Source organism: Borostomias antarcticus, assembly GCF_949987555.1.
Source record: "Borostomias antarcticus genome assembly, chromosome: 6".
Classification (NCBI taxonomy): Eukaryota; Metazoa; Chordata; class Actinopteri; order Stomiiformes; family Stomiidae; genus Borostomias; species Borostomias antarcticus.
In genome coordinates, this window is record NC_140239.1 from 2,143,208 (window position 1) to 2,161,678 (window position 18,471).

An 18,471-nucleotide genomic window follows, 5' to 3' on the forward strand; every position below is an offset into this window, starting at 1 on the left:
GGACCATGTTGGAGTTATATCTAGGCCTACATTTTGGTATGTGGTGTGAGAATATTGAGAGTTTAACATGTTTTTTGAATGATTTTTCAAGATGCCCACCCACATCCATTGCATGACCAAAACGGTGGTAGAGCAATTATCAGACTTCCTCAAAAGTGCTAGTCTTGTCAACGTTTTGATCTGAACCATTGTATAATATCATAAGTAACCTTAAAACAGGGCTAAACATGCATTCTCTCTTTACTACTCCTTTAACACAACCGTGAGTAAAAGACCCCAGCTCACATCTAGATAATAGAGCTAATTCTTTTTGCCTGACTGTTTAGTCATATTCTAAACTTCATATTATGGCACCGCATGTTGTGTTTCTCTCATACCAGTGTTGGTATTGTCTGTTCCTGACAGAGTGCATCCCTGTATGCTGAGGAAAAGATTCGGGGATGCAATCATGGCTGTGGACAACAAATGAGTTATTTGCTAATTGTTTATTTGCTAATAAACAAATCCCACTATAACATGGGTTCTTTGGTTCATTTCATAGATTACAATTTAGATATAAAGCTTTGAGTAGCATTTTTGCTTCATACTGAATAAATGTAGTAATTAATTTAACATTTTGCAAAATAATTGTTTGTTTAATTAAATTAAACATAGCCTATAGTCACCTAGCCTAATGCACGAGTGAGTAGGCCTAAATTAAATGAAATCAAAAGCAATGACCCGGTCCTCCCCCATGATGCATGTTGTCAGCATGTAGGCCTACAGTTGAAATGAGAGATGAAACATTGAAAAACAAATTGGAAGACAAACAAAAACTGATCCAAGTTCAACGCCAAAGGGCAGAGAGGAGATAGATCAGGCCAAAACAGGCCAATAAGATGGTGACCCCTGCCATCCCGGTCACCGTCTCTTTGACCCACTCCCTTCTGGCAGGAGACCGTCGGGACCGGGTCCACACGCCACAAGCTTCCTTCCCACAGTCATCAGACTCAATGACAAGACGTGTATCTCAAAGTCTGTGAGACATTGGGACTGGGCCATGGATGCATTAATAGAGCCATATCTGGACTTCCAACCGCCCAGAGCGATTTTAGTGGGCGGGAGTAGTTGCCTTGACAGACAAGCTCCTTCAGCAAATCAGCATATCAAAACATGTGACGCCATCACTGTGCGCATGTAGCACTGTGGCTCCATGCTGTTTGCATTACGCAGGACAACGCTCCCAATGGTATGAGTGTACTTATAATCGTTATATTTGATAACATAGCATACAGTAGGTCAGATAACCAGTTAGCAGGGACTGTGGCTATGGCAGAGCTAGAAGTGGAAGTGGAAGTGGATGATTTACAGCCGTGTTCAAGGACTACAGAAGTGGATGATTTTTGCCGTCTTTGCAGAGAGAACTGTCGATTAAGAGGCACTTTGCGTCACACCCAGAAAATACACGACCGAGGAGGACCCACTGACCTCTTTAGACGTCTCGATAACCTTGGTCTAACACTGCTGCTCCAAGCAAACAGATCATCTCGAATTTGCATGAAGTGTGTACGATTCATACTTAGGATAGAGGACTCATTATCAACTCTCCAAAGATGGAAACGGGCAGAGTCCGAAGAAACGAGCGAAGAAACCGGTGAGTCCGAAGAAACGAGCTTAGAAACCGGTGAGTCCGAAGAAACGAGCTTAGAAACCGGTGAGACCGAAGAAACGAGCTTAGAAACCGGTGAGACCGAAGAAACGAGCTTAGAAACCGGTGAGTCCGAAGAAACGAGTTTAGAAACCGGTGCAGAACAAGTCGCAGGTGAAAAACGGAAAATAGAGACCACATCAGAAACCCAGAGGAAGTTGAAAAAGAAGAGATCCAACCATCATCCAACCCCTAATCTCCCCCAGTCCACAACAGAAACACTAAAACAATCCACTATGCCGCCTCGACAAAGTGTGACAGAGGTAAGTTGAGCACTAACAGTTACATTCAAGAGCACTGCCTCCACATCTAAGAGCACTGCCTCCACATCCAAGAGCACTGCCTCCACATCTAAGAGCACTGCCTCCACATCTAAGAGCACTGCCTCCACATCCAAGAGCACTGCCTCCACATCCAAGAGCACTGCCTCCACATCTAAGAGCACTGCCTCCACATCTAAGAGCACTGCCTCCACATCCAAGAGCACTGCCTCCACATCCAAGAGCACTGCCTCCACATCCAAGAGCACTGCCTCCACACGAGCTAGAAACAAGCTCAGGACAACTTACTAACTTAATTCCATATCTTCTTCATCAGTATCCGTGGCTAATTTACGCTACACAGTAATATTAGGCTTATTACGTTTTGGGCATTAAAAGCTCGCATTCAAATTAAAGCTAGCAAGTTGATGAGATAGATTAAGCGTTTGTACGTTTGTACGTTGCAAGTATCAGACTTGCAAGGCAAGTTTATTTGTAGCACATTTCAGCAACAAGGCAATTCAAAGTGCTTTACATGAGACATTAAAAGCATCAAGACAAAGTGCAACACATAAAAGGTCATATAAAACGAAATGCAAAAAAAGGACATTTACAACAAAATACAGGAAAAATAAAATACAGGAATAAAAGTTACAGTGCAGTGTATGAATAAATAATTATTTGATTTAATAAAAAGCAGCAAAAAGAAAAGTCTTCAGTCTTGATTTAAAAGAACTGAGAGTTGCAGCAGACCTGCAGTTTTCTGGAAGTTTGTTCCAGATATGTGGAGCATAAAAACTGAAGGTTTTTCCAGATCCTGCTGAGATATAAATCCTTTAATCTTTGATATATTCTTCAGGTGATAGTAGGCTGACTTTGTACTTGGCTGTAATGTGACTGTTGAAATTCAGGTCTGAGTCCATGACTACACCAAGCTTCAACAATTTGTAGGCTTGACCTATATAAACCAACTTTGTTACACAGTTCATACTGTAATTAACAACAAGCCCTGTGTCTTCTAGGTAATGATCCAGTACCCTTCAACACAAACCCGAGTCAAATGCCCCTCGTCAGCTGCAGGGATTGTGGAGAATATTTCTAAAGGAAAATGGTCAACCGCTGCAAACCTCATCATGAAACACGATGTCCTGCCCGACATAATAAAAGAATGCGTGCGCACTCTCATAGACAATGAATGCAAGATACTTTGCCAATCACATCAAGATTTTGCGCTCTGGCGCTCTTCGCCTGACGACTCGAAGGCTTTCTCATTTTCCAAAATGGAGTCAGATCTCCAGCGTCTGGCTCCATTCCTCTTCTCGCTGTTGTCCACCGTCACAAACCAGTCTACCCTCCAAACCTGCGCTGCTGCCTCCATAGCGCTGAGAGGAAGGAACCCCAAGGTGTCGGCGTTTGCTTACTACATCAACAGGATACTACAGTACGGAGGAGCGAGGAAGACCGTGTTTGAAAAGCTCAGCAAGTTTGGGATATCAACGACTCACCACAACGCAGTAAAGAGGAAACATTTACTGGCAGGCAGCTGTGGTGAAGCACTTCAGACGCTCACAGTTGAGAAGGAATCTCTCCTCAAGCCCCAGCAGACGAGGACAGGACATTAGACACTAGACTCTGAACACAGCTAGACCCTGAACACACTCTGAACACACTCTGAACACACAGCTAGACTCTGAACACACTCTGAACACACAGCTAGACTCTGAACACACTCTGAACACACAGCTAGACTCTGAACACACTCTGAACAGACAGCTAGACTCTGAACACACAGCTAGACTCTGAACACACAGCTAGACTCTGAACACACAGCTAGACTCTGAACACACAGCTAGACTCTGAACACACTCTGAACACACAGCTAGACTCTGAACACACAGCTAGACTCTGAACACACTCTGAACACACAGCTAGACTCTGAACACACTCTGAACACACTCTGAACACACAGCTAGACTCTGAACACACAGCTAGACTCTGAACACAGCTAGACTCTGAACACACTCTGAACACACAGCTAGACTCTGAACACACTCTGAACACACAGCTAGACTCTGAACACACTCTGAACACACAGCTAGACTCTGAACACACAGCTAGACTCTGAACACACAGCTACTCTGAACACACAGCTAGACTCTGAACACACAGCTAGACTCTGAACACAAATTGGGATGTGTCTCATTTGAAAGATGCTCTAAATGGTAAAATAAAAGAATCTTTGGGAGTCCTACATCATACCAGCGTGGTGGACGACTGATCTATCTTACTAGTAGTCTACTGCACAGACTGTGTGGAATGTGAGGTCTGGAATGGCTCCTCCAGACCTGAGGTGTGGGGGTGCAGGACGAGGAGCCGGTCTGACCGGGGCGGGCTGGTCAGGGCGCTGGCCGAGGTCATCTGTTGTTGAGGGGGGGTTCAGGGCCGTAGCCTAGGTCATCTGTTGTTGAGGAGGGGGGGGGGGGTCTGGTGACTGTGGGGTGCAGGAGACTGGAGGGGTGAGGAGGGGCAGGGGGACGATGATCGGGCTGGGATGATGCGTTCCTCGGGTGTTTTGGGGGGTCTGCATTGGCCTGCTGTGGTGGTGGAGATGGGGTTTTGTCCGAGGGCAAGAGTTTGAACAAACATCCCGACTCCATCTTTGTCAGGTGCGTTACATTGTCAAGTAGTGTTGTGTAGTGCTGTGTAGCATTGTGAGCCACCATCGTCGGTGGTGAATTTTCATATCCTGACCAGTAGAGGGAGCCAAATGATTGCTATGCTGAGGACTCATCCGTTAGTCTGGTATCACCAGAGCTTTCAGGGGTAAAAACTAAAGACATGTCTTTGACATTTGAGAGTTTTCTACGGAAGAGCATTAGGGCCAACAACTGAGTTTATTATTTTTTTTAAGCTTCTGAGTTTAAAGTCTGAAAAAAGTCAGAAATAACTTCTGAGATTAAAGTCAGAATTTCTGAGGAAAAAAAGGCAGAAATAACTTCTGAGAAGAAAGTCAGAATTTCTGACTTTAAACAGAAGCTTAAAAAAAAGCAACTGCTGTTGGCCTTAATGCTCTTCCGTAGTTTTCAGTTATGTGTGCTTCATGTGAGCATGTCTTTGTCACGCACTTGAGAAGTACATTCGGTTGTGAACCAAAGTGATCAAACTGCAGGCTTATGTCACCTTACGCATTCTTTATTCACTTCATTTTCTCTTAACAACTAACGCAGTTATAAACGATTCTTCTATCCATCTTAACCCAATACAAACAATCAGGAGAAGCTACTTATTTACACAGTAACCCACAACATCATTCTCAGTGGGGGGAAAGAAAGCAGATACAAGGCCAGCAAGACATCCGTCAACGTGTTGAACTTCATAGTGTGTGCTGCTAGTACCCTGAAACTTAAGTGTTCTCATACAAACCTGTATAAAAAATATTTGTTAGGTTGATATCCGATAAGTGTTATGTACCTAGTACAAAATTAAACAATACATAAAATAGTAAATATCAGCATAATAAAGTAACAACCACAAATAGAGGATCATAAATAACACAAAGATGCCGAAAATAACCGTGATACGAAACATACAACAGCTTCAATTCATTCATGATTCAAGCCATACATAACTTAACCACAAGGGGGCAGTACAACCACATTGTATTTCAGTACTATCATTAGGTTGAAGAGGGGAGGTGAATAGCGAGCTCCATGCCACTCTCACACAGGCTAATGGTGTTTGCTTGAGGAACACACAGTCCTCCATGTCTGACTGGGTTCCTTTGAGAGGGGGGTCTGTTTTAACACTGATTATCTGGATCCTGGGGAACCCATTGTCACATCACCTCCATCATGTGACTCATAGTTGACCGTCCCATAGGTTAAGGGGTGTGGCTTCTTACTTTTAGAGTATTACACAAAGCTTTATATGACAAATAATTGACATCTTTTTAAACAAATGCACCCAGTGCATTTCACACATCTGCAAAAAAACATTTCAGAAAAAAGGTGGTCGACCACATAGGACAAGAGAAACAAACAAGACACTAAAAATAAAACATACACAAAACTACAAAATGTAATTAGCTTGTAATAAAGTTGCAGGTTAGGTTTAACAGAAGAGTTCCTAGTACACAAAATGCTGGCTTTTTGTCACAGAGTTTGTTCTACCTGTAGGAACGAGTTGGCCAACCAGCAGCAAACTCCTAGCTTCAGTGGAAAGTAAAGCACAAACTCCTAGCTTCAGTGGAAAGTAAAGCACAAACTCCTAGCTTCAGTGGAAAGTAAAGCACAAACTCCTAGCTTCAGTGGAAAGTAAAGCACAAACTCCTAGCTTCAGTGGAAATGAAAACAGATTTGTTTGTGGTCAGGTTCGGCAGCCGCTGCAGACAACAAACGGCATCTCCCTTGGTTCTCTCATTGCGATGGTCGTAGCGTTTCTCTTAAAAAAAGACTACAAAGTCATACAAAGAGATGAAAAAACAGCTGTCCTGAAATATACAGCACAGAGCAGAAAGGCTCGAGGGCCACTTCCAAATCCAGTACTGGACGATGCAAAATGTCCCCTTTTCAGCCAAATACAGATTGTCGTTTCCCATCCAAACGGGGATACTTTGATTTGGACAACAACATCGGGTGTGTGGCTGGATCGTCAGAGGGTTCTGGTTCATTCTGGTTTCTTCAGAACTTTATACTCTACTCAGCAGAGTGGATCTGTGAAAATGAAAACAACACATTAGTAATTCATTCATAATATATCACGTAAACCCAGTGTGGACATGTTTCCCATCTGTGACTGCTTATTGTCAATATTGAGTGGCAGCTGCACATCCTGGTGGGTTAAAAGGAAGCTCTGTAGACACTCATGTTGGCTTAAAGGAGAATTCAAGTCTATGATTTTGTAGCCTCTAAACGCATGTAATGTCTCTTGCTTACGATGAACTTAAACCAGTGGTTCTTAACCTGGGTTCGATCGAACCCCAGGGGTTCGGTGAGTCTGTCCTAGGGGTTCGGCGGAGGTCAAGTCACACACCCGACTCATATGATTCGTGATGACACGCCCCGCTTGGCCATCATTGGCTGCAGGTGATCACGCTACATCGCTTGGCCTATCTGTGCTGCAGGGAATTTGGTGCGCTCAGTAGTCGACTTTCTGAACTGCTCTCTGAAAGGCAACAGCAGAAGTCACACTGATTTGCAGTAAATATTCATTATTATGTTTTGGTTTTTGTGTGAAAATCATGTTTTGATGGTTTTGTTCTTTGAACACAGTGATGTTGATGCACGGTTCATTTTGTGCACCAGTAAAATATATACCTATGTTTTGAATTTGAAAAAATCTTATTTTATTTTTCCAATTAAGGGTTCGGTGAATGCGCATATGAAACTGGTGGGGTTCAGTACCTCCAACAAGGTTAAGAACCACTGACTTAAACCAAACCAGAAAATGTAATTATTTTTAGTAATAAGTTAAACTGAATGTGGTGGGTACAGATTTATTTTTGAAAGACTCAATTGACCAGCATGCATTGCGCGAAACTGAGCCATCGGGAGGAGGCGAACAATCGGAATTCGGCAGAACAACATCAGTAGCCATCATTATCTCCCGAGCGAACATTTGTCACTCAGAACATTTGTCAGACCCTTTATCTAGCTATATTTACAATTGAAGAAAAACACTGACAATGCCAAAATACTGTGCAATTTGTTATTATTTTTAATAACAATATTATTTTTTATTGTTATTTTGCTTCCGGGGATTTGTCGACGCGTTTCGACACGGTAAAACCCCGGACGTGCAGACTTCATGAACATGCTTTGTTTACATGGAGCAACTATAGTCAAGGAAACCACATTTTCCCTTATGGATGTCTGGTTGTTGAGCCCAATGTTGTTCTAGGGGGGAGTTCTCCTGTAATGGTGACGTTCTCCTGTAATGGTGACGTTCTCCTGTAATGGTGACACGTCTCTGATTAAAGCCCTGAGTGGAGGCGAGGGGAGGGGTAGTCCCCCCCTACACAGACGGGGAAATGCTCATCAAGCACATTGGCTTGGTTCTACCGGCACGTTCCGCTGACGTGGGCGGTCTGGAGCATCGTGACAGACCCAGCAGCAGTGGGGGGAGGAACGCCAGCGGGGCCAGTTGGACCGCGGTCAGGAAACGTGACCGCGCAGCGAACCAAGTACATTCACCCTCGCTTGGCTGTGCTAGACCCTTCCGTGACTCGTTTGTGTTGTTTATCTTATCGTTTGTGAGTTAGTTTGCAATATTTGTCCGATATCTTGTTTATTAGATGTGGTATTGTGTCGATGTGTATTTTGCTCAGATGTTCGTCAACAACACTTCGGTGGAATCTTTCAAACCTGGCTGTTAGAATAACGTGAGGAACGGAGGGACAGGAAGTCCTCTATCACTGAGAAACAAACCGCCTTGGCTTGGTTTCTGTCACCTGACCTCGTTACTGACGCTCGCTCACCACCAGCGAGGTAAATATCTCTTGTTCAGCTCCCAGCTGGAACCACAACCCCGACCCACCTGGCCAGAGCCCGCCGGTCCTGATCCATTTGATCAAGAGGAACATGCACACGTAATACACACCCAAAGAGATGTGTGATGGTGACACCAGTGTGTGTGTGTGTGAGAGAGAGAGAGTATGTGAACGAGTGATGGAAGCTTGTGTGTGTTTGTGATTCCGTGATGAGGTGTGTGTGTGTGTGTGTTAGGTCTGTGTGGGTGTGTGTTAGTTATTGTGTCAGGTCTGTGTGGGTGTGTGTTAGTTATTGTGTGTCAGGTCTGTGTGGGTGTGTGTTAGTTATTGTGTGTCAGGTCTGTGTGGGTGTGTGTTAGTTATTGTGTGTCAGGTCTGTGTGGGTGTGTGTTAGTTATTGTGTGTCAGGTCTGTGTGGGTGTGTGTTAGTTATTGTGTGTCAGGTCTGTGTGGGTGTGTGTTCGTTATTGTGTGTCAGGTCTGTGTGGGTGTGTGTTCGTTATTGACTGGCGGGCCGGTCAGTGTGCGTCTGTGACCTATATCCTTGCCTGGCGGGGGGGATGCAGAGTGACAGCACTGATGAATGGGTCTGACCCCCGGGGGGGCGCGGTGTGTGTGTGTTTGGGAGGTGGGGGGGGGTGTTTGGGCTGTGGGGGGCGGGGGTACGCACCTCAGAGACTTCCATCTGTCCTTCTCCATGTTGTTCTCAGGACCCTCGCTCTCATAAGAGGCCAGATACAGCGCTGGGGGGGAGACACACACACACACACACACACACACACACACACATCTAAACAACAGCTCTTCACCCACAGCTGATTTTTAAGAATTGACAGGTTTAATTTGTTGCTTGTCTGAAGATTTGCAGATCTGATTGTTGTCCTTGTAACATGTCTACATACTGTAGTGCAACGTTGCCTTCTCTAGTATTCTGTATTAAGCTCCGCCTTTTCTGGACTTATGATTCAGTTTCTATGATTGAGAATCCAAAAATACCAGCGCAAGGGTCACCCTTATGAAACTACTATTTTAAAACTCCAGTCCCACCAACAAAACATTCCCCAGTACTACCACTTCCCCTTCCTTGGTTCCACAGAAAATGGGTTCCTTTGATAAAGTATATATCAGTTGTGCAGACTCAAGACTAAAACAGAGGATGACAAGGTGAGGAAGGAGGTGTTTCCCCACGTTTAGTTTCCCACGAGGGGGGGACGGCGTTTCGGGACGTACCATCCTCGGTGAACACGGGTGCAGTCAGCAGGTACTGCAGGATCTTGCGGTCCTTCTCGAACGGACACTCCACCTTCTTCCAGGTCATGAACTCGCTCACCTGCTTGGCTAGCTCCCAGAATTTCTGTGATACAAAAAAGAGGCCATTTGATTACAACCACATTGATATCTGAGAGACGAGGGGGGGAAGTGATATTTGCCAACAGTGACTTCCATCTGTCATCACAACACATCGGCTAAACGCACTGCCTCATGGGTAAACACGGTCTCTGTATGAGGTATCCAACAACAAACGCTGATTAATTCTAGGGAAATTAGACCAAGGCTTGACATCAGCACATTCTACTTCCCCTTTCCCTGTCCATCAAAGAGGAAGCTGGCTAAAACTGGACACATTGGTGACACACATCGCTTATGTCCTGTAAATAAAACGGTTACTATGTCCTATAAATAAATGGTAAATGGACTGCACTTATATAGCGCTTTTCCACCTTAGCGGCACTCAAAGCGCTTTACAATGGCCTCTCATTCACCCATTCACACACACACACACCAATGGCGGTAGCTGCCATGCAAGGTGCTAACCTGCTCATTGGGAGCAATTTGGGGTTAGGTGTCTTGCTCAAGGACACTTCGACATGTGGACAGTCGGAGCTGGGATTCGAACCACTGACCCTTCGATCTTCGAACGACCCGCTCTACCAACTGAGCTACAGCCGCCTCCAACGATCGCCTCCCTTAGCAATGACACTTCGGAAACCGTCTCAAATGATCGTATTGAACGAGATTCAGGGGATCCCGGCGTCAGACTCACCTCAAAGTTGACGTGTCCGTTCTGCAGCCTGTTGGAGCACCCTTCGTTGAGGAAGTAGATGTCTTTGATCAGCAGACTGAAGAAAGGGACGACGATCTGAAGAACAGAAAGTGAAAAGGGTTTAATTTCACCATACGGTTCGGGAGGGACTTTCCACCCGTGTGGTTTAAACATGAATTCCTCACAAAAATACCGCAGAAAAATTCCTCCCCCAAAAAAAGAAAAGTGAGTCAACAAGGGCGGTGGTTTCCCGTAAATAATTCAGAAACCGCGTCCGAGCGTCGATTAAGGTCGTTTGGCCCGAACCCAGATGGCGTTGACAGATAATCAACATGGCGGATATCTGGGAGTGATGGACCGTGGCTAAAACAGGACGCTGCCGTCACCAAGTCACCTCCCCTCCCTGTCATCCCCACCCTGCCCCACATCAAACATTCATGACGTCTGCGGGGGGATTCCAGAGGATACATGCAGAGGGGAGCCTAGCGAGGCGTCCGGTAAGACCACGCCCATCTGGGGGGGGGGGCGCCCGACGGAGGGGACAGCGGAGGAAGAGGAAACGAACGGGACGTCCTAACGGCCGGCAGTGAACGGCCTCGACGACGGACAGGTGGTCCGGAAACGCCGAGCGGCACACCCCCTAACCCTAACCGCGTGTGGGGGAAGGCAGATGGGCGTGCCCCCCCTCCCCGGGACGAACTGCGCCCTGAACACGCCAACCTAGCGGGGGGGGGGGGGGGTGAGGGGACCCTGCCCTCAGAAGTAGAGCACGGGAAGTCGAGCGCTCAGCGGGGGGTGTAGGTTAGATAACATCCTCTAAACAAGCACCCCCCGCCCCCTGTAGAAACCAGGTCTGGGTTCGAGAGGTCAGACCGCCGCTTCGGAGCCGGAATGTTCCGTCTCGTTCTCCGGGAGGCCGTGTTTTGGCAACAAGGGGCGTGGAGCGGGATGTCTGCGTCGCGTCATGTGACTCGGCCGCCGCCGCCGGATGGTCCAGGAACCCTGGAAGACATTCCAGCGCGGCGGAGCGAGCATGTGAGACATCATGCCCCGCTTTCATCAGCGACGTGCCGCTCAACGGCCGCCAGAACGTTCCTCCGTCCCAATTGAATGAAAGACCAGCGACGTGTGCTGGATTATTTCGGTCAGGCCGACCTTGCGGTGACACGAGGGGGGGGGGGGGGGGGGGGGTTATTGAATCAACTCGCTTGCCGTAGGACCCAAAAAAGTCCACATCTGCCTTGCATGACAAGAATCATCAACAAACCCCCTCCAGAAGAAGTCGTCACAGGATCTAGAACATTCCAGCGTGTCTGGGAACATTCCGTCTCCTGACCTCTGCTTGTCTGTCTATCGAGGCCTACCCAGGGCCTTTCAGCGCACGCACACACACACACACACAAACAACTAACCCCACCCCCTTCCAAACCCCCCCACCTTCCCCAACGGAGCAGAACCCCCAGCTGACCTCGTCCATGTTGACAGTAGACTCTGTATCTCCCGAAAAAAAACTGCCTTGTTTACCCTCCCTCAGCTGACCACGCTAGGCTAACCGCTAGGCTAACCGCTAACCGGGCCGACCGCTGGCGCTGGGCTGGAACAGGCTGGCCGGTTCACACGCGGTCAGGGCTGGAGCCTCCAACGCAGCGGAGAACATTATGTGATCTGGCAGGCGGCCATGTTTGTGTGTGTGTGTGTGTGTGTGTGTGTAGAAGTCTCCAGAAGAGAACAGAACTATTAGAAGAGGGAGGAAACGGGTCCCTCCTGTCTGTATGTTGTCTGACCCATTTGTGTCTTGACCTCTCGCTGCGCTGCGGCTGCTTATTATGCAACGTTCAAACCCCGACTAAAGACCTTGGAGGTTATGTTTTGTGTACATACAGTGAGACTGGGCCTCTGCACGTACGCCACAATGAAGGGCTGCATGGATGGTTTCCTCACTGGGAACAGAACGCTCTCCTTCCCTCAGTGTGGACGCGTACGTCCTGTGTACAGGCGTGGACACCACCTCCGCCTTTCTGCGTCCAGATTAACCGCTGGTTTATCGGTATGAAATGAGACCGAGCGTTCGTTCGTTAGTTCTTCCTGCTCGGTAGCGCATAGCTTGCGTCACTTCAAAAACGGTTTTTAGAAAATGCGGATTGCAGATTGCGTCGTACAAAAAACGGGGTCTCCCAGAACTGGGGTGTAGGGAAAAAACAAAACAACATCCGGGCCATGTTGTAACCGTTTGACCAGACGCTCTTCAAATTGTCAGAGGCCACTCCGTCAAAGTGCTTCAGTGTGTGACGCTATCTGTGGTGCACAAACGCACTTCCGTTCCATTCCCTCCCCTTAACCTTTAACCTTTAACCTCACCTTCTCCCTGCTGCTATTGGCCGTGATGGACCTCTGAGTGGCTCCTCTCAGCGCTGTTCTGTAGTTGTAGAAGTTGCTGGAAGGATCCATCTGGTGCTGAGGAGAGAAGGAGAGAGGGAGAGAGAGAGAGAGGAGAGAGAGAGAGAGAGGAGGAGAGTCAGATCCGTGGGTTCGGCTGCAGGTTAGGGCTGCACGATTATGACAAGATAATAATTGCTTGAGAGGGGGAGGGAGGGAGGGAGGGAGGGAGGGAGGGAGGGAGAGAGGGAGAGAGGGAGGGAGGGAGGGAGGGAGGGAGAAAGCTCTCAAGACAGAGAGACCGGTGAAAACCACCAGGGGCCCAGCCTGGTTGAGGTCCTTTAATCTGCGCTCCGTCAGCCGTCAGATCAGACGTGTATAGGGGGTCTGTCAGATCAGACGTGTATAGGGGGTCCGTCAGATCAGACGTGTATAGGGGGTCCGTCAGATCAGACGCGTATAGGGGGTCCGTCAGATGAGACGCGTATAGGGGGTCCGTCAGATCAGACGTGTATAGGGGGTCCGTCAGATCAGACGTGTATAGGGGGTCCGTCAGATCAGACGTGTATAGGGGGTCCGTCAGATGAGACGCGGGGCCCTGGTGGATTCGCTCAGAGGCCCTTCAGCTCTGCCCTCCCTCCCTCCCACCCACCCCTCCACGTCTGGGGTCTCCCTGGCTGTCCAGGGGGGAGCTGAGAGATCTGAGCCCCAGATAGAGCTCCCCGCCCGGGGCTACCGCTCCCACCAGAACCCCCCATCTCTCTCTCTCTCCCCCTCTCTCTCTCTCTCTCAGGAGCCCACACTCTGGAGTCATATTCGCTGATCTCTCTCTCTCTCTCTCCCTCCCTCCCTCCCTCCCTGAGGAGCCCTCTCTCTCTCTCTCCCTGAGGAGCCCACACACTGGAGTCATATTCGCTGATCTCTCTCTCTCTCTCTCTCTCTCCCTCCCTCCCTCCCTCTCTCCCCGAGGAGCCCACACTCTGGAGTCATTCGCTGAGCTAGCAGCACTTCAAACACGTTCGAGTTCACACGGCTCACCGGAAGGCATGTGAGGGAGGCGTGTCCTCTGGTACGGCGGCGTTTGAGAGGGATGACTGTCTCACCGACGAAGTTAGAAGAGAATGGTGCGGTTTTACCGTACGGGTATTCAAAAGGCTTCGGACGAATCAGACGTATAGCAGCAGAACAGCCACAGCTAAGTTGTTGTCAGAACGGATTCAGTGGAACAACTAGGTCAATAATATGATGAACAAGTGGGATTTTCTAAAGAGGGAAACACTCTTGTGTGGGTTGGTTGTGTAGGCAGTGTTGTTGTGTGTGAGTCATATCCATGTGGGACGCTCGGCAGTACGCGCCGCCCCCACGGACGCAACGAGCGCACTTCCACTTTTAGAAGCCTTCTGATTGGCTTGTTTTCATCTGCCTTCCTCATAGTGTCGCCCGCACACACTCATTGTCAGAAGAACCCGCCCCCCTCCATGCACACACTCTGCCCCCTACCCCCGGTCTCACACACACACACACACACACACACACACACACTTTATGGGCGCTAAAGGGCTTACCTCCAAAATGTCAAACTTGGCGGTTTTGACTTTGCTCCACGTCTTCTTCAGTCTGGACACGGGGCTCATGTTCATCCCAGCTGAGGGTCAGAGGTCAGAGAGAGGACGTGAGACACACTGACACACACATGCCGAAACACACACCCAAACACACACTGAAACACACACCCAAACACACACTGAAACACACACCCAAACACACACTGAAACACACACCCAAACACACACTGAAACACACACCCAAACACACACTGAAACACACACCCAAACACACACACTGAAACAGTCACACGGCCAGACACACACACACACACCTACACACAGAATGAAACAGTCACACCCAGACACACTCGCATCAACAGCACAGACGGACAGATCCTCCTCCCTGCTCCCAGAGACACTCCTCCTCTCCTCTCTCCTCTCCCCTCCTCCCTGCTCCCAGACACTCATCTTCCCCTCTCTCCTCCTCCCCTCCTCTCTCCTCTCCCCTCCTCCCTGCTCCCAGAGACACTCATCTTCCCCTCTCTCCTCCTCCCCTCTCCTCCCCCCTCCTCCCCTCTCCCCTCCTCCCAGAGACACTCATCTTCTCCTCTCCTCCTCTCCTCTCCTTCTTCAGATGCAGTCAGGCAAAGACCAGAGGAACAATAGTGTTAACACACGCCTCACTTCCCCTCACAACCCCCTGCCTCCCATATGTTAATCCTGTGTGTGTGTGTGTGTGTGTGTGTGTTTTTATGTTTCCTCTGGTCAAGGGAAATGTCAGATATGTGCCCTTTTGTGTGCTGCTCAAGAACCAAGCTGACCCCCCAGATGTGCTGCACCACTTTTCTGGGAGAGCAATTCAGCGGACGATTTCCTTAATAGCGTCTCACTTCTGTTCAACACTTCCTGCTCATTCTGAACGTTTCCACTCCAGGTCTACTTTTCCCCCCGACGGCTTCACAAGAAACCCCGGCGGGCGTGCCGACCGACACGACGCGTCTCGTCTGATAAACCGCTACGTCTCCCCCACAAAGGACGCCTGTGTGTGTGTGTGTGGACAGGTGTTAGTGTGCTGGTCACCCCATAGGGACAGACACACACACACACACACACACACACACACACACACAAACCCTCTTGCTCTGTCACAACGTTAGCTTCGCTACAGTACGTTCTCATGCTACTCGGCATACGCGCGATATCACCAGCCGTGCTAACAGCCGCGCCAACCCCCCGACCGCGCCGGGGGGGGCGAGGAGTTCCCAGGGTTCCTTTGGGGTCTGGTTTTTTAATGTGGAATATACCATCTCCCCTCCGGTCCCTGGGGGGGGGTCTGGTTTGTGAGGGGATTTGTGCTGGCCCTCTCTAGGGAAAGAGAAAGGCAAAGGCAGCTGGCTCTCCTATATTGACCCCCCCCCCCCCCCCCCCCGGACGTGCCTGTCTAGCCCCCTCTCCGTCTTTATGGCTCTCCTCATTGGCTTGCGCTGGCCGCTGCTGACCATCTGGCTGTGTGGGTGATTTGGGAGTGTCTCTCCCCCAGCTGCCCCGTCCCCTCGGCTAGAGGCCCGGACAGATGCCCTCTTCCCTGGACACTCGAACCTCCAACTCTGGGTCGCTGGAGCCTTTCGACCGGCCCCCTTAATTGCCCAGGGCAAGGACCCAAACTACCCAGAGTTCTTTGGGAGAGGGAGGTCAGAAGGTGAAGCCAAAGCGCCATGAGGGACAGTGTGACCGTGCGTACTTTCAACTCGAGGACACATTTTGCGTCTATTTTCTGGTTCTGTCTAACGTTCTAATTTCCAGACCCGTTTAAACATTTCGATAAAGATTCTCATGAGTCACTTTGAAAAAGGTGACCAGTAGGCGAATAGGACTGTGACAGTTTACGGTAAATATGAATACATCGTCGTTATGTCATGTGAGGTTAAAGCTACAGAGATTAAAACGGTACACAGTCTCGCTGAGCGACAAATTAGATTTGCGGCCCTGATCCGATTTCCTGTCGACAGAAAGCTCTTTGTGCCGAGTGAGCTGGAGAGGGAGAGTTGTCTCGGGGGGGGGGGTGGAGAAAGAAAAAAACACTTGACACTGCCACTTACAAATGATGGCCATGAGGGAGTTGAAGTTGCCGATGTTGAAGCATTCGCGCGCCACGTCGATGAAGAACTCGATGACTCGCGCTCGGTGCTTCTTCTTCGCGGGCTGCGAGGGGAGAGAAACGCACAAAAGAAACCGCCCGGTGAAAAAACACATATTTGGACTTATTTCACGACAGTATCGATGTATAAACTAAACCTAGCTTAGCGCATCTGAGGCGTTGGTTCCAGGGTGGCTACTCACCAAGCAGATCTCCGTGGCGACCAGGTAGCTGAGTCTGTTGAACCAGTCCACGTACGCCTCCAGGTTAGCAGCCTTCTTGTGGTCGCTGAAGCAGCTCTGCAGCAATAAAGATCAACATTCGATTGAATTGTTGTTGGTTTTTTTTGCTGAGGAAGAGTACAGTAATGCAAGCGGGTTTTGAGGATAGAGAGTGGGGTCTATTGGATCGTGGTCTATTCACATTGTTGTGCTTTGTGTAAGAAACCAGCGGAAGAAAAAGATCTCGATTCCTCACATTCCTTTGGCCTTACGCCATTCTACCCCCACACAATATTCCTGACAGTGGTCAACTCACACACATGCACACACACGCGCGCACACACACGCGCGCACACACACACACACACACGCGCACACACACACGCGCCCCTCCAGTGTGTTGTTCGAGAGGGTGGCGAGCCGGAGGCACAAAAGAAAGAGCGCCAAAATACAACCCCCTCCCCTTTTAAAGAGGATTCTCTGTTGCCTAGCAGCCAGAACGCCAAGTGAACACTCACCCCCCTCAAAAAAAACACAAAAAACCCATGTGGGCTCTTTATGGCTGCGGGGTTGCTAGGCGATGAGGCCGAGCATGCTAGCCAGACAGGGGGATGTTTAGGGAGGAAATCTTGAGGATATTTGGTCGACTATAATATGTCTGGGATTCATCGTCTCCAGACAGAAAATAATGTCCCCCCCCGGACCCATGGGGTCAGCTGTGGGGTAGTGTATACCGGGTAGTGTATACTGGGGTAGTGTATACAGGGTAGTGAATAGGGGGTAGTGTATACAGGGTAGTGTATACTGGGTAGTGTATACGGGGTAGTGTATACAGGGTAGTGTATACGGGGTAGTCTATAGGGGGTAGTGTATACGGGGTAGTCTATAGGGGGTAGTGTATACAGGGTAGTCTATAGGGGGTAGTCTATAGGGGGTAGTGTATACGGGGTAGTGTATACAGGGTAGTGTATAGGGGGTAGTCTATAGGGGGTAGTGTATACGGGGTAGTGAATAGGGGGTAGTGTATACAGGGTAGTGTATAGGGGGTAGTGTATAGGGGGTAGTGAATAGGGGGTAGTGAATAGGGGGTAGTGAATAGGGGGTAGTGAATAGGGGGTAGTGAATAGGGGGTAGTGAATAGGGGGTAGTGAATAGGGGGTAGTGAATAGGGGGTAGTGAACAGGGGGTAGTGAACAGGGGGTAGTGAATAGGGGGTAGTGAACAGGGGGTAGTGTATACAGGGTAGTGAATAGGGGGTAGTGTATACAGGGTAGTGAATAGGGGGTAGTGTATACAGGGTAGTGTATAGAGTGTAGTGTATGGGGGGTAGTGAATAGGGGGTAGTGTATACAGGGTAGTGAATAGGGGGTAGTGAATAGGGGGTAGTGTATACGGGGTAGTGAATAGGGGGTAGTGTATAGAGTTTAGTGTATAGGGGGTAGTGAATAGGGGGCAGTGTATAGGGGGTAGTGAATAGGGGGTAGTGAATAGGGGGTAGTGAACAGGGGGTAGTGAACAGGGGGTAGTGAACAGGGGGTAGTGAACAGGGGGTAGTGAATAGGGGGTAGTGTATACGGGGTAGTGAATAGGGGGTAGTGAATAGGGGGTAGTGAATAGGGGGTAGTGAATAGGGGGTAGTGAATAGGGGGTAGTGTATACAGGGTAGTGTATAGGGGGTAAAATGTTTGTCTGGGATGTAAACTGGGTCTTGG

The 18,471-nt window shown here is 48.9% G+C and overlaps 2 protein-coding genes across 3 annotated transcripts in view; one reads left to right on the forward strand and one right to left on the reverse strand.

The window, feature by feature from the left end:
• c8g (complement component 8, gamma polypeptide) overlaps positions 1 to 515 on the forward strand; it is a 4,419-nt gene extending 3,904 nt beyond the window's left edge. For both annotated transcript variants that reach the window (XM_084440325.1, XM_084440324.1), the window contains exon 7: positions 406 to 515. In XM_084440325.1, coding sequence (XP_084296451.1) covers positions 406 to 425 — 20 coding nt within the window. In that variant the 3' untranslated portion in view covers positions 426 to 515. The remainder of the gene's footprint in view (positions 1 to 405) is intronic.
• A 4,623-nt stretch (positions 516 to 5,138) lies between these two features.
• Positions 5,139 to 18,471, reverse strand: part of rasgef1ba (RasGEF domain family, member 1Ba) — a 28,319-nt gene continuing 14,986 nt past the window's right edge. Inside the window, exons 7-14 of the mRNA XM_084440265.1 lie at positions 16,742 to 16,837; positions 16,501 to 16,603; positions 14,420 to 14,499; positions 12,837 to 12,932; positions 10,479 to 10,574; positions 9,665 to 9,788; positions 9,105 to 9,177; positions 5,139 to 6,659 (exon numbers count right to left, since the gene is read on the reverse strand). Coding sequence (XP_084296391.1) covers positions 6,635 to 6,659; positions 9,105 to 9,177; positions 9,665 to 9,788; positions 10,479 to 10,574; positions 12,837 to 12,932; positions 14,420 to 14,499; positions 16,501 to 16,603; positions 16,742 to 16,837 — 693 coding nt within the window. The 3' untranslated portion in view covers positions 5,139 to 6,634. The remainder of the gene's footprint in view (positions 6,660 to 9,104; positions 9,178 to 9,664; positions 9,789 to 10,478; positions 10,575 to 12,836; positions 12,933 to 14,419; positions 14,500 to 16,500; positions 16,604 to 16,741; positions 16,838 to 18,471) is intronic.